The 25,291-nt window shown below is 43.0% G+C and overlaps 1 protein-coding gene across 1 annotated transcript in view; it reads left to right on the forward strand.

The window, feature by feature from the left end:
- PHLPP1 (PH domain and leucine rich repeat protein phosphatase 1) overlaps positions 1 to 25,291 on the forward strand; it is a 180,248-nt gene that overhangs the window by 108,920 nt on the left and 46,037 nt on the right. The window contains exon 4 of the mRNA XM_036244263.1: positions 545 to 711. Coding sequence (XP_036100156.1) covers positions 545 to 711 — 167 coding nt within the window. The remainder of the gene's footprint in view (positions 1 to 544; positions 712 to 25,291) is intronic.

The raw sequence follows: 25,291 nt of genomic DNA on the forward strand, positions 1-25,291 counted from the left end.
CACCGCAGGCAAGCAGTGGCATCTGCCTGCGTGCCACCATCGCTGTCACAGGTGTGTGCAAGGCCCGCTAACAGGTGTGTGCAAGGCCTGCGGCAGCACTCCTCTCTACTTGTGCTGTTTTCAGTAAGAATATACGAGGACTCTCATGGGTTCGGTCTGGAGTCAGTGCCTGTCTCCCAACCCTGATTTACTCTGAAGTCTTGTATTATTAGCTCTGAATTCTCTTGCCATGGATGTTTTCAGGAACATAACCCCTTCAGGTGGAGGTGGTTACTGATATTACTAAACTCGATAGGATAATCTGTGCCCTTTGTGATCTGTCTGCGATACCAGGCTACTCTAAGTACCTTCCAGGCAGGGCACTGTTTTCTGCTTTCATAGTATGTACTTGACTCAGTTCTACATTTGGTTTATATTTGGCCTAATAGTGCTTCTTGTATAATGTGTCTGTGTTCACAAGTGGGGTTTTGTTATTTCTATCCATAGAAAGCAGTCACCAGTGAACGGGCGGCATTGACCTGGAATTGTGTTCCTACCCCTCTAGGTTGCATCACAGCGCATCAGCTCAGTGGACCTCTCCTGCTGTAGCCTGGAGCACCTGCCTGCCAACCTCTTCTACAGCCAAGACCTCACTCATCTCAACTTAAAACAAAACTTCCTACGGCAAAATCCCAGTCTCCCCACCGCCAGGGGCCTCAATGACCTGCAAAGGTGAGCATGCAGAGGTAGGCCATTAGAAAGGGGGAGGGGTGTCAGCTTCTGGTTGTTTCTTGAATATTCTGATTTAAAAAGCTATTGTGCAACTTTCTCTCTCAGGGTGCAGGGTAATCGGACTTTATTAGTGAAGACATTATCAGTTCTCATTCTGAATTCTTTTTCAAGGTTCCTGCCTTTGAAATGAATGCTTTATGATATTCACTAATGGGATAGATTTGTATGAGAACATTTCTCTTAAATCCCTTCTATTTCTCACCCGATCTACCAATGCTGTTTGGTGTGTCACTTCTGAACTACAGGGGTTTTTCAGATTGAATTCTTTCTTTTAAAATTTACACAAGGTCAGGGTTTTTCCATGAAAAGACATTTCCTTAGAAATTTAAGAACTAAGGTTTAACTCCATTAACACCATCTAGGTCACCCACATGATTAGTGTGTAGATTTCAAGACCCTGTTAAATGTATAGAGTCTGCTCCTTTGTCCCTAGAGAAAAGGGACCTTACTTGTATGTATTTAAAACAGATTTAAGAATTTACCACATTCATTTTCTTTTCCTTTTTTGGAGCAATGATCAGTCTTGATTCTGTGGTAAATGAATCCTCTGATACATATATATTTGTTGTAAATTTATGAGACTATAACTGCAGAAGAATGGAACTTAAATAAGTAATGAATGGTTCATTTGTTATTAAATGACTGATAGCCCTGGCTGGTTTAGCTCAGCGGTTAGAGCGTCAGCTTGCAGACCAATGAGTCTTAGGTTTGATTCTGGTCAAGGGCACGTACCTCAGTTTTGGTTCGTCCCCGAGAGGCAACCAGTTGATGTGGCTTTATCACATTGATGTTTCTCTCTCCCTCCTTCCCTCCCTCCCACTCTCTCTCTCTCTCTCTCTCTCTCTCTCTCTCCCTCCCTCCCTCCCTCCCTCCCTCCCTCCCTCCCTCCCATCTCATGATGGATGGAAAAATATCCTCGGGTGAGGAGTAAAAAATAAAAAAATGATAGTGATCAGAGATTAAATTATGGTAATTAATCATTGTGTTTATGGTTTTTTTTACATCCAGGAAGAATAATTCAATAAGTGTTTATTATAAAGTTTATGCAGATATGTAGGAAAAGGGAAGAATATTTTAATGGTCTTTCCTGATCATGATGAATAGTCTTTTGATACTATCCCAGAACTTGACATGCAATCATTTCTTAAATGTGAGTTCCAGTGTGGAATCTAAGACCTATTAGTGAACTTTTGAAATTGTTTTACATTAGGATCCATTCGTTTTTCTTGCACTTTGAATGGGTCTCTGTCCATGAATCATTTTACTGCATTATATATTGGTCATTGAGAAAATACTGGTTTGTTGGGTAATACAGATATTCCACATGTTAACACATTTCATTATGCAATTTGAAGAAATCTCAGTTGTTAATATCACCACTCATCTCATCAGAAAAATATTTTGTGTTGGAATGTTGTCAAGCTCATGGTGGAAACAAGTTTTCCAAAATTTTAATTTTCAGTTGCAAGCTGGAAGGTTGTCCCTTGGCAGCAAAAACTGTTAGTTGTTTTTCCTGAATTGACCTTTTCCCTTCATTATAGAGAAAATGTCTGCTAGATACCCGAGTCTAAAAAACAGGTTTGTCCGTTCTTTCACGTAAAAGTGATATTCCATAAACATAATGGCTCGTTTGGCTCACTGTTGGAATAATCTTACAAGTGTTCTCCTTGAGATGACCTTCACACTTCAGTGTGCAGCACAAGTGCTTTGCGCGTGCCTCCCATTTCCTCACCCAGAAAAGGAAGATACGGACTCACGGGCTGAGATGTAATACAGATAATTTTCCTGCATCAAGGACCTTTTTAAGTAAAACTGGCATTACAAATTTTTAAAAATATTTTTGCTGTGATGACCTGCTAGAGGAGAGGACAGTGACAGCTGGGTCAGCGTGGTGCTCCACTGAATTAGTTACACAGGTGCTCAGAACCCCAGTAAGGGTGTTGTGTTCAAGCAGCCCCTATAGGTACGAGGAAAGGAAAGCAGAGCAGAATTCTTGAACTTAGGTTTTCATATGCCCTGTGCGTTGATAATAATACTTACTGACAGTACTATAACAAGTTACTATGATTTTTTTGCCAAAGGTTCACATTATGATTCAGTCTGTTTTTGAGGTTTGAAATTATTTTGAAAGATTTTTGTGTGTTCTACAGCAGTACAGGCGTCTCCACTTCACCGCAGAACATCAAGAACTGGATCTCAGCCCTGGCCGGTTTGGCTCAGCGGTTAGAGCGTCGGCCTGCGGTCCAGAGAGACCCGGGTTCGGTTCCCACTAAGGGCATGTACCTTGGTTGCAGTTTGTCCCCGGCCCTGGTTGGGTCGTGCGGGTGGCAGCCACTTGATGTGTCCCTTTCACATCGATGTTTCTTTCTCTCTCTCTTCCTCTCTCTCCCTCCCACTCTATCTGAACAAAAAAATGGAAAAATGTCCTTGGGTGAGGATTAAAAAAAAAGAAAGAACTGGATCTCATACAACTGGATCCTGATGTCTGAGAACAGAGAGGGGCGTTGGAGCTCGCCCAAACCAGCGCTTTCATTCGTTCATTCATTCATTCGTTCGTTCGTTCACTCGTTCGTTCATTCGTCAGTTTATTCTGTCTGTTAAATGCCACATATTAGTGAGACCACGTGGTATTTTTCTTTCTTGGGCTGGCTTACTTCACCTAGCATAATGCTCTCCAGGTCCATCTATGCTGTCACAAAGGGTAAAAGTTCTTTTTTTTTTTTACAGCTGCATAATTTCCATTGTGTAAATGTCAATGGGGGGAAAAAGGAGAAACATCTGTAACAAAAACAAATTAATAAAAATAATTAAAAAAAAAATCTATGGTAGTGCCCTGGCTGGTTTGGCTCAGCGGTTGGAGCATCAGCCTGCGGTCCGGAGAGATCCGGGTTCGGTTCCCACTAAGGGCACGTACCTCGGTTGCAGTTTGTCCCCGGCCCTGGTTGGTCGTGCGGGTGGCAGCCACTCGATGTGTCCCTTCACGTCGATGTTTCTCTCTCTTCCTCTCTCTCCCTCCCACTCTATCTGAACAAAAAATGGAAAAATGTCCTCGGATGAGGATAAAAAAAAAAAATCTATGGTAGTGCTTTCATTTTAGACTCGAGGTAGGTGGAGATGTGAAATGCTGAGTTCAAGTTAGTGGTTGTCTTCTGGGAGGTAGGTAGGGGGGTGGGATTAGGGGATGGTTTGAAGAGGGTTTCAACTATATTCATAATGTTTCTTTCTGTAAAAAAAATAGCAAATGTGAAAGAGATTAACGGCACTATGACAAAAATAGGGATATTAGGAAAAGCTGAATAGTTGGCACTTGCATGATGATTCCTATTTTCTGTAGTTTTCTATTTGGATATTTCATAATAATCTAAAAATAAAAACCTAAACCAGAAGAAAATAAAAATGCCTCTGTATTCACAGGGGGAATATGATGTTCCCAAAGAGCCGGCTTTTGTGGACTAAATAAGTAACTGCTCAGGTGGATGGATATTTGTGGCATTGCCTTGGCTGCTCTTTCAGTCTCCTGACTAGTCTCCCATATCTACCGATTCTTCCGCTCTGTCTTGTCGGCACTCTCTTTCTTCTCTGCTCCCGCCCCAGCGCACACCCCATCTGCCCTGTCCGAGTAAGCCCTTCCCTGCCCTCGCCTGGCCCCTGCAGGAGGCTGGACAATGGGTTGTTTTCTGTCCTCCCCCCCCCCAGCTCCTCTCTTGGTTTCTTGCCTGCTGTTTCCCACATTGCGTGGTTTTATTTTGTTCTGTGTTTTTAAAAACTGAAACATTTTTCCCATCAAGCTAATAGCTTATATAGATGAAAAAAAATTTTTTTTTTATCAAGCAACAAGATTTATAATAAGAATAGGTGCGTAGAACTCCTTCCCATCCTTACACCCAAGTCCTGTTCCCCAGGCAACCGCCTTCATTGAGTCTTTTTGCTGTTTGCCTCCATCTTTCGAAATATTTTGTATATATTTCTATTTAAAATTTTTTCGTTCTTGGACATCACATGCTGCCTTATGACCATGAAAATGAGGCTTTAACTCTTTTACATCTGTCACACCCCCCCCGCCCCACCCCACATGCACAAACCACTGCTTCCCTACGCTCTGTGTGTAGGCATCAAGTCTTGGTTGAGTTGGTGTTCAGGGTTGAGCTTCTTTTGAGCATGGAACCATGGTTTCCAGGTAAGGCAGTTAAAGGCAGTGATTGCATTTCCCGAGTTGTGCTGCTTCTCCTTTTCGCTGGCGTGTTTTCCTTCCCCCAGTGTCCCCAAGCATTCCGAGGCCACCAGCCCACTCTCCTGAGCACCGCCCTCTGGAGGACTGCCCTGCACACCTGCTGCGCGCTGTTGTCCTGGGATTGCCTTGGTCACTTCCTGGCAGTCCCTGCTGTCTCCTGCGTGGGACCCCTAGTTTTTCTCTGTCTTGTGACTTCTTGGTTTACTCCCTCTTTTTAATGGAATGTTTTCTGGCATCTTCCTGAGAAAGGGGAAGTGGGAGCCAATTTATTAGACACTGCCTGTCTGAAAATCGTTTTTCTTTCACACTTGATTGATAATTTGGCTGGCTTCTAAAGAGGAAATCATGTTTCCTCAGGATTTTCGGGCCTGTGCACCATTGTTTTTCACCTTCTGCAGTCGCTATTAAAAAGTGTTGTAGGTGACCTTTTTCCTCCTCCTTTTTTTTTTAACAACTCCCCCCAAATTTTAGGATCTTCTTCTTGTGACACTGCTTATTTCAGTCACTATGATGAGCCCCTGATCTGAAAAATTTATGTCCTTTCGTTCTGGAAAAGTTTCTCAGCACGTGTTTTGGTGATTTTCTCCCCCTTGGTTTTCTCGTTCTTCCTCGGAATCCCTGTTAGTTGGGTGGGACCTCCTTGTGTGTCCTCTGCTTCTCTCATTGTCTTTTCTCTGTGTTTAACTCCCTACCTACTTCTCAGCAGGCTCTCCCTACTTTGTCTTCACCTTTCTGAATTGCTGCTGTCTTCATTTTTCAAGAAATCTTTCTTACTTGTTTTAATTTGTTTGCATCTTAATAGCATTCTGTTCTTTTTTTTCATGGGTGCATTTTTTTTCTCTTTCTAAGGACATTTTATTTATTTACTGACCTATTTACTTCTTCTTTCACTGTCTGGATTTTTTTTCCTGTATGTATAGGTGTCTGACTTTATGTTAGACATTTGAGTTAGCTGCTTGGTGATCATTAGAGCTCTGTTCCTATTTAATGGTGAGTCAGTGAAAAGTAAGTCTGGTGCCTTGTACTGTGGGCGGGGCTTCTCCACCTTACAGCTTCATTGGGAAGCTGTCAGGGCAGGCTTTGTGGTTTCCTTGGGAGACTTCCAAAGGTAGTGTCTGTGGACCTTTTCCCTAGGGCGAGTTGGTTTTACTGGAGAGGAATCCTTTGGTCGTCTGCCTGGGCAATGCATGCCAAGATTTAGGGAGCTGAACAGGGACGAGGGCTGGAATCTCAAGGCTTAGCGTGTGGATTTTTATTTGATCCCCTTGTTTGCAGAACAGTGTTTTCTACGGTGCCTGATGTCTTTGAGCCCAGAACCCTCTGATTCAGTGTCTTCTGAGGAATAAACTGTCTCCTTCTGGAATTAGAGAGAGGTTATGGGGTCTAACACCTCCTTATATAACCCTTTGAAAGCTTTTTTGTAGAACCAAAACATAGAGAAGGCACAAATATGAGTGTACAATTTGTGTTTACAAAGAAAACATATCAGTTTAACCAGTACCTGTATTGACAAATAGAATATTACTGCAACAGAGGTTTCTATTTTGTTTCTGTTGCTTTAAGCATGGCGGGAGTTAATCGGGATTTTGGTATGTGGGGGCTGAGCAACTTGTGAAGCTGCTGTTGGGCTGCCCTTTGGGAAAAACAATGCTTTAAACCAGTTTCTTTTTCACCACATATGACTATGACATTTTTGTTTCCTACTGCCATTATCCAAGGAAGATTTTCTTGCTAAGATTTCAGAGTAATAAGTGTTCAGGTATATGTGGGCATGCACAGACATACACACATTTAATGCCAGGAACTGAAAGTCTGTATTTTAAAAACTCGTCGTTATACTCTAAAAAGCATTAATGTACTTTTTATGTTCATACAGTTTGTAGTTTTGAGAATATGCCATTTATCTAATTGCTTATTTTTATTTGTATGTTTAAGGAATTAGTGCTAATCTCTATTGTATGTTTTACAAGGAACAGGTTAGAAAGGTCCCAAAGGATAATTATTTTTATGTTTTTACTGAAGTCTCAAGAAATGAATAATTGGATTACATTGTTGGGGCAAATATCCAGGGAGAAATTGTTTAAGTACAATGCATTTATAACAGGTAGGAGTTCTGAGATGTTGTCTCTTAACCACATAGCCTCTTCATTTTGCTTCCTATGGCAAATTCTCACTTTAAACGAATGAGCTGTTTCACAGAACACTGGAACTGGTGTTTGCAGCAGCATTCTAAATCTGGACGGACGGGGTGCTGATGTATACGCGGCTCAGCGGTTTCAGAGGGACAACATTGATCTTGGAACCACCGCTGTCTCTTTTTCCTGTATTGACACCAAAACTCTTCAAGTTTGTTTCCAAAATAGAGGAGAGGCAAAGTCAGTCATTTTTGGTCGTTTTAATGGGTTCTTTCCTGATTATGTCACTAATAATTAGATAATGCATTATTTACCTCTCTTTTACTAGTACTTACTTGTATTAAGTATATCTCCATTTAGATGACCCAGATCGTATTAGTACTAAGATCATAATTATTTGTAGTGGAGAATTATTTTTAATGAAAGTTTTTTTGTGAAGTCAGTGAAGACAACTTTTTGCTGGTGTAAATTCAAAGAATGTAAGTGTCCTTTCCGTGTCTGAATTTTATTGTTTTTACTACAGTGTTCAAGTAGTGTGAACTTATCTGTAGCAAGTTATGTTGATGTTTAAACATTTTGCTGTACTGACCAATACAGCTCTTTTAAATTGATCCTTGATTGAAGTGTCGTGGGTGGTATCATTGCATCGAATGTCCTAGAGTTTGTGAGTCTTCGTGGATCAGAGTTCTCTCACGACGACACCCAGCGCACTGCGTGCAGAGAGCACAGTACAGGCCACTCAGAGGCAATGTTTGATGGTCGTGATGTGTGTGTCTGCCTTCCTGGTAGCTTTGTCCATGGTATTTGGAAAGTTTGCCACTTACGTTGAACTTACATGTCTTCATTTTAGGTAACTTTAATTTACTCATCACTTCTACCTACCACTTTTAGAGATAAGCCTGCATTTTGATAGGTATTTGACAAATTGGTGATAATTAAAATATGCAGACTTAAATTGCTTAATTCTCTGTGTTGGAAATTGTAAAGTCATTATGATCAGAAATTGGTTGTGTGTCAGTTGTGTTTGATGGCTAGTGGCTGTTTATCACGTTCATCCATTAATACAGGCGGTGGTTCTGCCCTCCAGCTCTCGCTCTTTGTCAGGGAATTGGTGTGGAGACACCAGTCCAGCTCAGCTGGGGGTCCCAGCAAGTTCTAGGAATGGAGATACTTTGTTTTTTTAATCCTCACCCCAAGGACACTTTGGCATTCATCCTCAGATAGTGTGAGAGGGAGAGAGGGAGGAAGAGACAGAAAGAAATATCGATGTGAGAGAGACACATCGACTGGCTGCCACCCACACGACCCCAACTGGGGCCGGGGACAAACTGCAACCGAGGTACATGCCCTTAGCGGGAACCAAACCCAGGTCTCTCTGGGTCCGCGGGCCAATGCTCTAACCACTGAGCCAAACCAGCCAGGGCTGGAGTTACTTTTTCAATAGGAGTATTACTAACATTAATTTAAGTAGAAGTTGCTGAATTTCAAGTTACTTGATAAACTATGTGTCTGTATGTCTGTAGAATTATTAATGTGCTTTTACTATATGTGATTCTGAAATAGGCAAAAAAAAAGGAAGGAAGATATACCACCAGCAGCTTTATTTCATTTATTTTTTTTACATTCTCCTTTGGATACTGAATTTTGTTGTTGTTTGTTACTATTGTCCCCTCACAGTTTCACAATATTTTATGCCATAGTTTAAAAAGAGCCAGTTTTAATAAGGATATAACACCTAGGAATAGCACTGTTGCTTCAACTTTTAAATATTTGAGGTTACATTTAATTTTTTCCTGAGTGACTTACAGTGTAGATACCATAAGGAAAGAGTTGAGTTCAGCCTGTCACCTTTATAACTTCAGTGTCTTCTGTATTTATATTGTTTGTGCCTTCTGGCTTTGAATTCTCAGAGGGAGGACCTGTTGCCAGGTCTTAGCAGATGAACGTAGATAAGCATGAATTGTCTGAAGGTGGGAATTGTCTTTGCCAACTCTGTGCTAAGTACACCCCGCTCTTTGCTAAAGGTATTTGTAGCAACTTGTAGAAGGAAGTGAGGCTGGTAATTTATCACTTAGTATGTCTCTCTCTGGATGAAAGTAGATGAGAAGACAGCCTGTGTAGTGAGATGATTCAGAAAGCATCACAGAGGAAAAGATTCATAAGAAAGGATTTCAAGTTGGAAAAGGAGACAATAGCTTAAAAAAAACAAATCTGTTGGTCTGTTCGCCAGTCTCTAAACATACCTCACGTTCATCCTGCAAGGAAGGTTCCGCTCCTAACTTTTCATCTGCCAAACCCAGGCCCTGCCTGGTGAACCCTCCCCACCCTCAGAGCATATGTGTAATGGCTTTTGTTTCCTGAAGTTTTTAGTTATTTCAATTCCATGTGACCTTTTATATTCTGAATTATTAGCTTTCTTTGTACTTAGATAGATAGATTTAGATATAGATTGCAAGCCCCTTAATAAATATTTGTTGCATTGAATTAAATATTTGTTGCATTGAATTGCTGGTTTTCCCACCATTAATGATAATCGAAAGAGTGTTATTAGTGGAGGTAGAAGAGGGCATAGAGGAAATAAATGGTGTTGGAAAAATTAAAAAGATAAAATAAAAAAGAATATGCTCCGTTTAGAAGAGAGCATCCAAAAATGCTTTGAGTAGTGGGACCATTTCATATATTTAGTGCGTGAGGTGACTATTTTAAGGGGATGGTAGTCACTTAGAATGATTGTTGATTAATTACATTTTATGGCACCCAGAGATGAATTTCAAGAAATTTAGGAGTAAGTACGTGATTGAGCCTTACAAGCGATGGTATAAAATGAATATAATGTAACCTAAAATAAAGTAAAGATTATCTTTGGGTCAGTGAGAGAGTGAATTAAAGACTTAGAGGAGAGCAGTGATTTGAGCTCTGATTAGATGTGAAATTTGTTTTCGCTGAAAAGAACAAGGGAGATGGGGAGGGCGTGGAGTTTTCAGACGAGAACAGTGGGAGAGAAGGAATGGGGTTGAGTTGGGTGTGTAAGGAGGTGGGCGTAGTAGAAAGAAGGTTATGAAGAAATGAGCACTGAGAAACTCGTAATTATGCCTGGCATTTATTAAGTACCTTTCTTCTTAGAAAGCTTGATTTTCTACATTTTTAATCCCCATGGAGTGGAAAACATGACCTTATTTCCGCCTCTGTTCCTCCGGCGATCTAGCATTCCAGAGCTGCTGAGTTGCTCGTGGTAATGACTTATCCTGACCCAAAGATCGCATTCCCAGGTTTCTGCAGAAAGAGGGGTTTTAGCCCTGGCCGGTTTGGCTCAGCCGTGGGAGCGTCTCTGCGGACCAGAGAGTCCCGGGTTTGGTTCCCGCCAGGGGCACGTACCAAAAAAGAAAAAAAGAAAGAAAGAGGGATTTTAATGTTCGTTTGTATCAGTAACTTTTGAAAGCTCACTTGAAATGGAAATAGGGACGCTGCATTAACAGAGGGTCAGGACTCGCGTGGAAGTGTTTTTGCAGCTCATTTGCCAGACTGAAACTGTAGAGCTGAGGACGGTTCCAGCTGCTTTGAAGATGCTCCGCCGCGTAAAAAAACCCCACAAGCAAACAAGACTTGCCAACTGCTGCAGCATGGGTGTGCGCTGATGTATTGAAGAAGGAACACCAGCTCACGTGCTCCTCATGGGTAGAGAGAACCTTGCGAAGGAATTTCCCTGGGGTGGGGGTGGGGGCGCCTGCCACATGTTGAAGGAATGTGGCCGACTGTATGGAATGACCCCCTTTCAGCGAACGCCCCCACACACTGGATGTTCCTTTCTTATACAGCTTTGTTTTCAGATGGAATGTTGATCCTCTTGGGAAGCTTTCTATTTCACACAATTTCCATTTTCCTTCCCTGAGCATTTGATCAAAGGAAAGACTTCATTTGGTGCTTGGGGCGCTGAGATTGTATAGCCTTTGGTCCTCCTTGGCGGCTCCTAACCCCATTTCTGGCAATAATAGCCTATTTTCTTCCTCCCTCGTACAGCGCATTTGGAAGCGGGAGCTTGGAAAGAGACAAAAGATTTATTTATTGGCTAGACTGTACTAAATTACAGTTTGCCCTGTTGACTTCTTGGGATCCTTTAAGCTGTTCTTTAACATTTGTTTTTTCCTCTTAAATAAAAAACGGGAGGGGTCTTCAGGAGCCTAAGCTTAATTCCAGTGAGGTTATTGTATTCTGGCCAATTCCATTCTTGTGTTTGTTTTAGTTGAGTTCTTTGCTGTACTCTCTCAGCTTTAAATTAACGGCAAGAGTTTAATGTTAAACTTTGTAGATTTTTGCTGTTCTGTGTGGTAACAACTTTTCGCTCTGTGTAGGTCCTCGGGGACAATGATTAGCATGTAGTGAGAGGGCCCGCAGGTGCTTATTGCGTGGTTGTTGATGGCACAGTGTCATCATCACTTGGAACGTGGGAGCATGGTTCGCATCCTTAACGATGGCTTCTGAGATAACTCTTCGGTGGCCCATGTGGGAGCAGCATGCTCCTCTTTCTCCCTTTCTCCTCGGCCTCATCAGACAGCTCACCCGGAGCTCCTGCACCTCGAGTGTGGCACTGTTGAAAATTAAAGACCCCTGAGAGTGTCTGTTGTTCCTAAGAGTACCCGTAATTTTGATGTCACTCACCATGCTCTCCCTAGTAACAGCTTTGAACGGGAGGAGTCACGTGCCTGTGGTCATTTCCCACGGGTGGCTCAGGGTGATGATGCTAGAGCTGGCAGGATGTGTGACTGACCTCTCGAAAGTAGGGCACACCCATTCCTCCCCAGTGATGTCTTTGGGACAGATAATTAACGAGAGAACCTTAGGGAACGTCTGACTTTCCAAATAGTTGTTCTTAAAATTTTTTGTCAGAATGCACTTTCACCCACATAGAGAGGGATGCGTGTGTGTGTGTGTGTGTGTGTGTAGGATGTGCATCAAGGGAAGAGGAGATGTTATTTGATTTATGTGCTATCCAAATCCATGCATCCATGGAAAGATTATTTTTTCACAGGTGAACAGCAGTGATTTCTCTGGAAATCGAGGTTCTCTGTGATTAGTTCCTAAGCATCCTTTGCAATCACAGGAGTTCTTTGCGTAACAATACCATTTTGCTTACTGTTTCCCAAATGCACCCTGGAGTTTTTGCCCTCCAAATCAGTGTATGTGACAAGATACACTGAAGTGCTTGCACTCTGATTACCTGGCATGGTTAGGAAACAGAGGTACCTGGTTTTCATTCTGGACCTGCTGAATCAGAACCTCTGGTGATGGGGCCCAGTGATCTGCATTTTTAGCAATTTGTGCACAAGTTTGAGAAATAGTCACACCATCTTGTTCTCTCTGAATGCTCTGTCTTCCGATCCCCATCTGCCTGTTGAACTCTGTTCATGTCTCTTAGATAAAAGCGAGTTTTCCCTTGTGGAAGCACTCACGATATTTCTTTTCCAGTAAGTTTCATCTTCTGCTTTATATTATAGCAGATTTGCTCCCAAACTGTTTCTAGTTCTTGGAGCTTAGAAACCATGCCCAGTTCATGTCCGCGTGCTTCACACACCTTTGTGCACAAGAGGAACTAAAAAAAATATTTGGTGAAGGAATGGTTCGGGCCTAGGATCAGACTTTTGTATGCCTAGTAAAGTTTTGGGTGTTGGACTTTTTTCTGTTTAACTACCAGATATGCCTGTTCATATGGGTTATTCATAATATGAGCTTAAGCTACTCCTAACTAAGTGCATTTTCATGACATAATTATTCTCCCTGGCTGTAGCTTAGGCTCACTTTCCCCTTTGATAATCTAATATCCTTGATGGAGATGTTGTCTGGTCTTCGTTTTTATATGTCCTTGTATGACTCAGCTGGGATTCTATCCAAGTGAGATGTGTGGGCCTTCTTCCCTTTGCTTTGAAGAGGAATGAAGTAGCGATGTCTTCTTCTTTGGACATTTTTTGTTATTTGTCCTACTAGTGTGGTGATTAATATGAAACATCTCTTGCATAGTATTGCAATTAAAGTGGCCAACTATGGCAGATCTGTTGGTGAGAAAATGAAGAAAAAAAGTAGTCATAGAAAAATTGAGTAAAGATTCTATTTCAGCCCTGGCCGGTTTGGCTCTGTGGTTAGAGCGTCAGCCTGCGGTCCAGAGAGACCCGGGTTCGGTTCCCGCTAAGGGGACGTACCTCGATTGCAGTTTGTCCCCGGCCCTGGTTGGATCATGCGGGTGGCAACCACTCGATGTGTCCCTTTCACATCGATGTTTCTCTCTCTCGCTCGCTCTCCTTCCCACTCTATCTGAACAAATAAATGTCCTCAGGTGAGGATAAAAAAAAAAAAGAATCTATTTCATAAGAGAGATATGTTTAATTATAACATAACATATTATTTGTCCTTTTGATCATTATTGCCAGTTTATCAAAGAGTCAGAAAATGACAGCTTTGTGCTGCTTATAACACTGTTTCATGAATTAGACTGTGCAGGGTTACTGTGCATCTGTCCAGCAACCATTTCCGCACGATTGCTGCCTGATGACTTGGACTGACTGTCTGTGGACTGCACTTGCTGGACTCACGGGAACCTGGCCCTGCACCGCCCTCCTCTCTCCTGCGTTGGCTGTTGTAGCCATAGGATTAATTTAGCTTAGAGTCTGGCACAAGTAGGGAACCGATAATGCCTCCTGTTTGAATTATTTTAAAAAAGGGATTAAAATAAAATTTCTTCTCTTTAGGGGATGCTTTAATTTGCCTTTATAGCCGTATGTCCATTGTAATTATTGCCAACACTGAGTGTTCTCTGTTTCCTTGATTATTATTTTGGAAAAATTATGTCTATCACTTGTAGCTTTGGAATACTTACTCTGCTTTGCAACATCTGCAGCAATTAAGAAAATTTTGCTCAAATCTTTTTGTGGCTGCAAATTTTCATTTTTATCCAAGTAAAATATGAGTGTGTTTATTTTTGTTTCCTTAGTCATATGAGAGGGTTTTATGCTTATTTTGCTTGTATGGAGAGGCAGTTTTGGTGGTTAGGCTTAAGATGGGATGGTTTCTGTTTGTTTTGGCTCGAGCGTTGAGAAGCTGGTCATGTGCCACAGTAGCATTTGTGCGGGCTGAACCTCCCAGAAGGGCCTGGCAGGTGCTCGCTGGGAAAGAGGCTGGTGGACTTGGAACGGAATGCATACGTGAGTTCCTGTGGCTTCATTTCAGCAGCCGTAAAGGGACAGCGGGGGGAAAATGCTGCACCACGAAACGGAGAAGTCAGCGATGAGAGTTCAGACCCAGGGCAGAGGGGGTGTGGAGAGCCCTGTGAGAGCTAAAAGGAGTTGAGTCATGCTTTCTGAGGCGTAGGTGTTCCCAGCAACTCTCAAGCAGCCTGGCCATTCAACTGTTTCTCATGCCACTGCAACCACAGACAGGTCCAAGGGGAGCATAGGGCAAGGGCATTCTCTCTCCTCCTCCATCCGGAGAGAGAGCCTCTTCAGTCTTGCGCAGATTGTTTTGCTGTCGTACGTAACTATGATAGTGCACACAGGTTGCCCTCGCTCATACCTGGGCCGGGCAGGACTGTGGAAACAGGGCTGTAGGACTGAGTTCACAGCCCACCGGTGAAGTTCCATGCCAAAGGAGTCGGAATCTGAGGAGTGCGTGGAAGACACATCAAGCAGGTTACTGCCTGGCGTCTCTTTCATTCATTGATTTCACTGAGGTTTCTTGAGAGTAAGTGCATTCAACACACATTTTTAAAAGAACTTTGATACCTGCCCCAAGATTTGTGTTTCTCTGTCGAACTAATCATTTTATTAAAGCATTTTACTGGCTCCCTCCTAGGAAGAACAAAAAACCACAGGCACTTGATTTTATAACTTCTTTTGGGGAAAAAAGGAAAGAGAAACAAAAAGTAAATATAACTTATTTTTACCCAAACTGTTGTTTTGGCCTATTTTATTTGAACAGCACCAAGCTTTCTCTTTTTGTTCTCTCTTTCTCTGGTATATGAAATTTATTTGAATTGAATGGATTTTGAAAAGGATGCCTTATGTAATCATTGATATTGGCATAAGTAGCTTCCAGGAAAAAAACCCAAAACCACTAAACCTCTACCTAACATTCTATGAAAAAATAAAAGTCAGGTGAAATAAAGACCTAAATGTAAAAAAATAAAATACATAAATATTAGAAGGAAATACAGGAGAGCATTTGTACCACTTTGGGGTGGAATAAGAGGACCTTCTCAAGCAAGGTGAAAAACAGACTCCATAAAAAAAAGATTTCCAAATTTGAGCCAATAAAAATGAACGTGTGACAGAAATCACCGCTAACAGTGGGAAAAACGAAACGGTGAGCTGAGGGTATCACGTAACACATGCAGCGTGGGCCCAGCGTGTGGTATTCAGGGAGTGCCTACAAACTGGTCAGTACAAGCCGAGCAGCCAGGAGGAAAATGGGCAACAGGTATAAAAGTGCATTTCAAAGAAGGTGAACTTCACTGAGAAATATAAATTGAAATGACCTGAGACCTGCCAGCTTCTGCCCCTCAGATGAGAGCGATGGGAAGGAAGCATGCTGACATGAAATGCTACATTTCTGCAACATTTTGTAACATTGAAGCACTATTAAAATTTAAATTGCACATGCTCTTGGACCAGTCAGTTATACTTTTAGAAGTACGGGTTCGCAATCCCTGATCCAGAACCCTGGAGGCCACGCGTGGTCCAGAACTGGGAGCTATACAGAATATTGAAGAGAATGTGGTGCCCACCCCAGTCTGCATGCTTTCTGTAGCACCTCCAGCAGGGTTTGGGACTGTACTCCGTAAGCAAACACATTCGCATTTCTACAGAGAAAAGTGAATATTTGCATCAGTCCAGGTCAGCTTTTGTCACCACCCAAATCAATGAAAGATCTTTGAATTTTCAGAGCCAATTGGTTTTCAGAATTATGGATAAAGCATTGGGCACCCATAAATATTGCAAAGTGAAGTCATTGCTGTGCAAATCGAGATGCTGACTTCTCCCTTACAGCATAAAACTGGAGTACTCCTAATCAGCCAGTGGAAGGATGGACTAAATTGTGGACATTTGTACTCTCTGGACCCTGCAGCTATCAAAGAATGCGTTCGTTTTTTATGTCCTGACTCAGAAAGATGAATTGTAGCTATTAGATGAGAACAGATTATAGGAGAAATGCGTGTGGTGTAATCCCACTCGAAGAAAAGGAAGTTATCCCCTTTTTATGCATGTATGTGTTTTATAAGGAGGAAAAGCTTTGGAAGGATGTGTATGCCTTGTTCTTGTCACTGGCATCTCAGGGGGATGGGGTTTGGAAGGGAGCTGGAGAGACTGTTAACGTTTTCTTTATATGCTCTGATGGTTTGACTTGTTGGCATGAATGCATGATATTTTGGTAATCAAATAAAAGCAATCTTTCTCTTAAAGGTTAACAGAGTGAATATCCCAGATATCACTGGCAACACCCGCTCAGGTTGCAGCCACTCCGAACCATTATTAGGGAGCCTGCTTTTCATAATTAGTGGAGAGCAGGGGACTGAGCCCAGAGCAAGGCTTACAACTCTAGCACGTCCTTCATTACTTTATTATTTTATTATTATTATTATTTTTTTATCCTCACCTGAGGACATTTTTCCATTTTTTGTTCAGATAGAGTGGGAGGGAGGGAGGGAAGGAGAGAGAGAGACAGACAGACAGACAGACATCTATGTGAAAGGGACACATTGAGTGGTTGCCACCCGCACGACCACGACCAACCAGGGCTGGGGCAAACTGCAACCGAGGTACGAGCCCTTAGCGGGAACCGAACCCGGTTCTCTCTGGACCACAGGCTGACACTCTAACCGCCGAGCCAAACCGGCCAGGGCCTGTCCATACATTTTTAAGTGTGGGTAGGTGGAGTGGATAAATGCTGAGAAAGGAGAAAAGATGAAGCACTTCTGTGATCTTGATCACAGGAGCCCAGGACAGGGAGGTATATGAGAATTGGCAGCCTTGGTGTGTGCGCTTTCTTTTCTTAAGTTGGATATCCTAGAACCATTGCTTTTTCTCTGCTGCCTTGGAAAACTAGGCAACTCTTCATTTTCTAAGTAGTTTTCTTTTGAAGCCAGAATGAAATAAGCTTGTAGAGCTGTGGTCAATCTGTTTAAAAAACCCACATGTCTTCCTGATACAGAGGTTTCGAAATCGAGTGCCTCGAGGTGATGCGAGCTCACCTGATTGGATGTAAGAAGATAAGCGCTCTTCCCTTTTGTGGCGTTAAATAATGTGCTCAAGGGAGTAGATCTGAGTATTATACCTGGAAACTGACTGATAAAGGAAAAATCCATTTAGAGCGAAGTGAAGACTATAAAGTACATTAACATGGTGTACACTGCTGTAGAGGTGAAAAGGGAAGCTAGACAGGGGCAGGGACAAAACTAATGATTGCTCTCTTCCCTCAATGGCTGTTTTAAGATGTGTGCTATTCCCGCCTTGCTGTTAATTAGTTATGGCTGTGAAGTTGGAGAAAAAAGGGAAGAGGTAAGAACATTAGCAGATCAAACCCCTGGATAGGTTAGCACACTGTCTAGATACAGTATCATTGTTACTGTACTTTGGTTTTATAATATAAAGATAAAAAGAAATGCAAAGGAAAGAAACCGCATCTATTCGGCAAAGCAGGGATTCATTCTGTCCACTCCATTCATTCTACCATCTTTCCCTGTCCTCACTTTTGACGTTCTGTCTTCTCAAAACCGCACCCTTACTAAACAATCACGCGTTGTGTTATACGCCCCTTAGGATACCCAGTTTGAAAGGGACGTCAGTGTTTCTTTGTGAACACACACAATTAGAGTTTTCTGTCAGTGTAGATTATCAAGTGTTTAGCTGGCTGTACTTTTCTGTGACGCGTGGTATTAGAAAACACATGTGCCCTAGAACGTCGGGTTAAGTCAGACCTGAGTTCTAAAGGTACACACAGTGCCCACTGCCATTTGCTGATGTATCACTGTCATACTGAACTGTGTAACTTTACTTTAGGAATTACTAAGATTACTCTTTATTAGACTCTGGGTAAATGTTACCTTGGTTTCTTTTCCCTACTCTGCCTCTGTTGTAGAACAAATGCACACGAGTTCTGTCTCTTTCCTTGAAGCAAGTTGCTTGCTCTGGAGAGTGAAGTCAGTGGTTTGGGGTGGTGTGGAGCCCGGGGCCCTGCCTCGGTGTACTCCTGCACAGTGTTAGAGGCGCCGGGGGGGCCGCCCTCGGGAGGGTTCCAACCTGTGGCTCGCGACCCCTTTGGGGCTCGAACAACCCTTTCACAGGGCTTGCTTAAGACATAGCAGTAGAAAATTACAGTTATGAAGTAGCAACGAAAATAACTGTATGGTTGGGGGTCACCACAACATGAGGAGCTGTATGAAAGGGTCGCAGCATCAGGAAGGCTGAGAACCACTGCTCTGGGGAAAGGGGGCAAAGGCCTTCTTTCCAGACGCTACTCTGAGGCCATTCTCTGACCTGTGACTACATTAGTGGTCGACACCTGTTGCGTTCAGCTGTTTCATACGCTGCAGTGAAAGGAGAGCAGGCCGGCGAGAGGCAGCAGAGACGCTGGCAGGCCTGGACCGGAGCTCCTGCAGCAGGCCCGTGTCTGAGTCAGGTTCTCAACCTCTGGGCTCGGGGCGCGAAAGGGATGCAATGCAGAGGCCCCTTCTGTTCTCACTTTTGATACCCCGAGGAGTAAGGAAGATCTGTCCATTGCAAGTATACCTCTCTTTAGCCTTGGTACCGTGTGCGCGTGCGTGTACATGTATGACATGTTATTAAACTACCAACCACAGTTTCTTGTCCTTTTAGTTTCTAAAGCATCAGAAAGACTCATCCCTTGTTATGGTTGAACTGACCACTGTAGTTATTACAATCTTTTTTTTTTTTAAGTGAAAGGGAGTTTATTAGTGAAACTGAGACAGATTGGGCTACTCCACATACAGAACAGTCCTCCTTAGTGAAATTTTATATTTTTTTCTTTCTTGATTTTAGAGAGGAAGGGAGAGGGAGAAACATCGATGAGAGAGAACACTGATTGGCCGCCTCCTGCGTGCCCCCCACTGGGCATGGCCCTGACCGGGAATCAAACGGGCCACCTCTTGGTACATGGGTTGACATTCAGCCAGTGAGCCACGCTGGCCAGGCAGTTATTAAATCTTTAAAACACTTCATACGGATCTTAAATTCTGAGGTGCTTTGATTCTGCTCTGCTCACCTGCATTGAACAGCTGTGAGGAGATACCCGTAGCCTGAGAGAATAGAATGTAATTTCATTGTAAGGATTTATTTTTAAGGTTTAAGAACTGTAATGTTCGTTTAAAATAAAATTATTGAAAGCATTTCACCAACTGTGTATTTTTTAAAGCCGCCCAGTTTGATTTTGGAATCCGGGTGTGCGCACACCTGACCACAGCTGGCTCACCTGGCGGCGGGCAGAGCTAGGCTTTCTTTTTCGGAGCCGTCAGGTCTCTAGGCTTTTCCTCCAGAGTGTAGTCACCTCGTGCCCTCCTCTGCATTCTTTCTGAAGGAGGAAAAGACATCCACTCCGTTATCTCTGTCTTAAACGTTGCTTCCAGGTATCTGTTTCCTCCACCCATTTTAAGACCAGAGGGGAGTCGATTCCAGGGAGACCTTCCCTCTTCTCTTTCTCTGAAGGGGTTTTTGAATTGGCAGAGGCCCGTAATCTGACTGCTGTCCAAATCTATTAAGAAAAAGTGGGACTCTAAGAAAGCTACGGGTTAGAGTTTCCACAACAGATGAGTTTGAATGTGTTCTGATCAAGAACTTGAGTTCTCAGAAACAGTCAGTGCTCTGTTAGCAGACAAGGCTGCTGAACACTGTGTTCTTTCTGGGAGGAGGTGGGGGAGGGGCTGCACAGGGAGGAATCTGAGGGAGGTGGGGAGTGTGGTGAGGAGTGAGAGAAATTTAAGATACTTATAAATCAGAATCAGCCCTTAAAATATACAGGTGTGGGGAAAGAGTATAAATGGAGGCCTCATGCTGTATATGTAAATATTTAAGTTATAACCAAGCTAACAAACTGTTAAATAAAATACAATCTCTCCTCCTACCTTGACAAATATACTTTTATGATGTCTTGTGTATGGGAGGAAGAAACTTGCCTCTGCCCTCAAGGTTCTTACAGATTAGCAAGAACAAAATATCACCAAGTTCAGTGCCCGCACATGAATGGGAACCCATGTGGGAGCTTGCGAGACTGAAAGAGATGGTAGGCATAGGGCCATTCTGAGGTCCGCTGAGGTAAGGTGCCTTGAGGGCTTCCAAAGGTCATTGCAGGATGAGGAGACAGCAGATGCTTAGTAAATAGACGTGTGCCCTGCTCCGCGGACAGGTCAAAGGATGTCATCTCTGATATTCTCTTATTGTGGCCAAGGCCCTTAGTTCAAGTTCTGTTAGGTAGTCAAGGGTGGGGCAGAACAGTCTGCATACTACAGAGGCACATCTTGGGGTGACTTGTTCTGAACCCCCACATCCGCAAGCTTTGATTCCAGTTAAAAATCCTCAGATTCCTTGCAGCCTGGGGAGAGCTGGCCCAGGGGCCCAGTATCATTCTTCTCATCTCTAGTCCATCCTTCACCCCACAGGGGTGTAGGGGGACAGGCAGCCCACTGTTCCAAGCTCTGTTCATGCCTAGGGTCTACTACAGGGGGATGGGCCCAGGGAAGAGGCCCAGTCAAGCCCTGCAAACAGATTTGGTGTCCTTTGGGTAGGGAGCTCTGGGGTCCTGCTTACTGTTAATGTGCTGAGAACGCTTCTCCAATGGAAATGTAATGGCAGCCATGTAAGGAATTTAAAACCTTCTGGTAGCCACATTTGAAAAAGTAAGACAAAGGGGTGAAATTGATTTTAATAATATGTCTGATTTAATTCAATATATCAAAATTGTCAGTTCTAAGAAATTACTAATGAGTTTACATTCTTTTTGTGCTAAGTCTTAGCAATTCAGTGTGTATTTTATATTTAGAGAGCATCCCAGTTCGGACTAGCCCCAATTTGGGTGCTCAGTAGACACCTGATGCCCATGGAGTCCTACTGGACAGAGCAGACTTAGGCGAAGGGCGCTCGGGCCCCTTCTTCCACAGAGGTCGCTTCGCCCAGGGACTGGGGGGGGCTCTCCTTACCGTAAGGTCAGATGGTGCTTTTGTCCTTGAACTGATGCAAAGAATAATTGTATTTCTTTTATATTTAGAGCTGGTGGCTATTTTAAAATGTGTGAAAGATATATACATAAAACTAATGGAGGGTACTTGCTAACCCTTTGTGTGCGGGGTCCCCCCCCCCATTGAAGCTTGTCCACTGCCCTTTAGTCATTCGACTCGCTCCTGCTTTGCTTGGCTGCCCAGGAGTGGTGGTCCTAGCGACTCTGTGTGCATAGTGAGCATACCTGTGCCCCTCCCTGCTGTTGACAGATGCTTTTCCAAAGGTCAGTGCTTCCGTTTCCCTTGTGGGATAATTACGGAATTGTAATCCTGCCATTCTTCACTTTCTGAAAAGTCTTTGTACTTGTGGACATAAGAAACGTCCAGACCTGTAGAGAATTTTTTTTATCCTCACCCAAGGGCATTTTTGCATTTATCTTCAGATAGAGAGAGAGGAAGAGAGAGAGAGAAACATCGATGTGACAGAGACACACTGAGTGGTTGCCTCCCACACGACCCAACCGAGGCTGGGACAAACTGCAACCGAGGTACGTGCCCTTAGCGGAACCGAACCCGGGTCTCTCTGGTCCGCCGGCTGATGTTCTAGCCACTGAGCCAAACCAGCCAGGGCTGTAGAGAATTTTTATAAGAGTTTATTTGAGTCAAATTGATGACAGTGCCAGGAAGCAAAGATCTCAGAGGCTTTGGAGAAGGACAGTTGGCAATTTCTTTTGTGCATTTGGAACTGAGGAAGAAACGTCAGGAAGATGACATGGGGGTAGTAGAAAGCCAGGCAGGGATTGGATTACAGGGTGGTTGAGATTATGTGCTGTCCCGAGGGTGGCTGTGCTTCTGAGGGCTCTGAAAAATGGGCATTTCAAAGGTGTGTTAGCACAGACCGTCAGAAACAGTGGACACAGCTTGCTTCAGGCGAAGATAAACATTTTAGTGAAGAAGTTATATTTCTGGGGCATGACTACCCACCATCACCTGCCCAGTAAGGCATTTATGGTCAGTGAAGTTACTTTCCGTAGAACCCCTTTTTTGTCCACGTACTATATTGTGTTGGATAATGTGTAGTATCTTTCCTTCCTTGAGGAAGTTTTGTTTTGTTTTGTTTTTTAATTTCAGTTTAATTGCTTACATCTTTTAAAACTGTGGCCAGTTCTACCAAATGAGGAAACATACCTAGAAAGTAGGATACTGTTTTGGTTTGGACTAGAACCACAGCTTCATCTGTTTCAGGACAGAGGTGCCAGATTTAGAGAGGAAAAGACAGCACCCAGTTAAACTTGAATGTCAGAAGAACAACAAGTAATTTTTTTAGAAATTCAAATTTAACTGGATGTTCTATATATATATATATATATGTTTTTTATCCTAACCCGAGGACATTTTTCCATTTTTTGTTCAGATAGAGTGGGAGGGAGAGAGGGGAAGAGAGAGAGAAACATCGACGTGAAAGGGACACATCGAGTGGCTGCCACCCGCATGACCAACCAGGGCCAGGGACAGACTGCAACCGAGGTACGTGCTCTTAGCGGGAACCGAACCCGGGTCTCTCTGGACCGCAGGCTGATGCTCTAACCGCTGAGCCAAACCGGCCAGGGCTGGTTGTCTATATTGTACCTGGTAACCCTATTTTAAAAGTTCTTTACCATCTCAAAAATTCAGGACCCTAAGCAGCTTTTATTTAAGTAGTAAATCTTTTGATATTTATTGTATTAGAAATTTAAATTGAGAAATATTTTAATATATATTAATTTATTTAAGACAAAAATAAACCCATGTTTATTAACATAGATAAAGTTATGAAAAACAACTATTTTCTAAAACAAAAAATTGGGAGAAGAGTGTCGCTGTATTATATTTTTGTAATGTCTGCTTACTAGAAGATAGCTATATTTTCATGTTTGTTTCTGCATCCAATCAGGTGTGCTAGCACAAAGTAGGTTCTGTCTGAAAATCTCCGGTCCAATCAAGTGTGCTATCACAAAGGCAGGTTCTGTCTGAAAATCAACGGTCCAATCAGATGTGCTGTCACAAAGTCAGGTTCCGCCTGGAAATCTCTGCTGGACACTTAGGTGAAAATGAGTGACTAAAGGCAGGTGACATCTTAGACATTTTAGTATTGTTATGAAAATGATGTTGGACTTGGGAATCTCCTATAAAGGTCTCAAGAACCTCTTATGGGGTCCCCCAGCAGCACTTTGAGAACCCCTCCACTAGGAATAGTAAACCTTGTAATTTCTAGTTTGTGTTGTGTCCATGGTAGACAATCAGAATAGACGGTGAGCATTGTTGGTTTTAAGAAGGCCTAATGAAGCAAATTGCAAAACATAAAACAAATTGAAAAATGATTATTCAGGTTTAGCAGTAATTCTTAAGTTCCTTTTTTCTTTTTTTCTTTTTCATCCTCACCCAAGGACATTTTTTTTTTTTTTTTTTTTTGATATTTTGTTCAGATAGAGTGGGAGGGAGAGAGAGAGAGAAACATCGATGTGAAAGGGACACATCGAGCGGTCGCCACCCACACGACCCAACCAGGGCCGGGGACAAACTGCAGCCGAGGTACGTGCCCTTAGCGGGAACCGAACCCGGGTCTCTCCAGACCGCAGGCCGACGCTCTAACCGCTGAGCCAAATTGGCCAGGGCAAGTTCCTTTTTTCTTTAAAATACTATTAGGTCTACATGCCACTGTCCAAGAAATGGCTATCACAAAAAAATAAAAATAAAAAATCAAGGTAACACTTTCAACCTGTAAAATAGGCACATTGTCAGCTTTCTGTTTAGAATAAACTCTGTGTAGCTATTTACAGCAAAGCTTAACACTTCTTATTATAGAATTCAACAAATAGGTTGGCCCTGGCCAGGTAGCTCAGTAAGTTAGAGCGTCATCCTGCTACACCAGTCAGGGCACATACAAGAAACAACCAATGAATGCATAAATAAGTGGAACAACAAATCCATGTTTCTCTCTCTCCCTCTCTCCCTCCCTCCCTCCCCCTCCCGCCCTCACTCTTCCTCTCCCTCCTTTCCTTGCTTCCTCCCTCTCTCTAAAATCAAATTTTTAAATGATTTTATTGATTTTTTTAGAGAGAGGAAGGGAGAGATAGAAACATCAATGTGAGAGAGAAACATCAGTTGGCTGCCTCCTGCACGCCCCCTACTGGGGATCAAGCCCGCAGTCCCGGCATGTGCCCTGACTGGGAATCAAACCAGGACCTCTCAGTCCATGGGAGGACGCTCAATCCACTGAGCCACACCGGCCAGGCTAAAATCAGTTTTTAAGGTCTCAAGACAGTTTCTTTAAAATGCTGATTGGATTGAATTAGATTTATTTGTAAGATATGCGTGTCTGTTCTAGGCATAGTATGTACTGCCTGGTATTTAGGCTTGTGCAGTCTTAAAACTAATTAGCATGCTGCAGTAACTCATCTGATTGTTATCTCAAATAGAAAAAGTATGGAAGTTGGCAATGGGCCAAATATAGGTATGCATGGAGAAATTAAACTTAATATTTGTTGGGTAACTGAGAAAATAAAAGAGCCATTAGCAAAACTAGAACAGGCGAAAGTGCTGGTCTGGGATGAAGATGGACAGTTCAGTGTTGGACTGGAAGCGCAGGGTAGCCTTGGGAGGGGAGATGGCAGGTGACGGGTTAGAGAGCTGTTCACAGAGCCGTAAAGTGACTTCCAAGGCAGACACTGTTGGGCAAGCGGAGGACGGATACAGATCAGAGCTGTAAGGAATGCCTAGCCCTGGGGCGGGGCACAGGAGGTGAAGGAACCTCGAGAAAAGTTTTGGAGAGAGCTTAGGAAGAGGCGGTGAGGAAAATGTCCTTACAGTGAAGTGAGAAGACCCCCCAGGGGTGTGTGGTCACCAGCACCAAGGGTTGCATTGAGATCGAGGAGTGATAATTGGGGCTTAAATCTGGGACCACAAACC

Source organism: Molossus molossus, unplaced genomic scaffold (genome assembly GCF_014108415.1).
Source record: "Molossus molossus isolate mMolMol1 unplaced genomic scaffold, mMolMol1.p scaffold_m16_p_6, whole genome shotgun sequence".
In the NCBI taxonomy this organism is placed as follows: domain Eukaryota; kingdom Metazoa; phylum Chordata; class Mammalia; order Chiroptera; family Molossidae; genus Molossus; species Molossus molossus.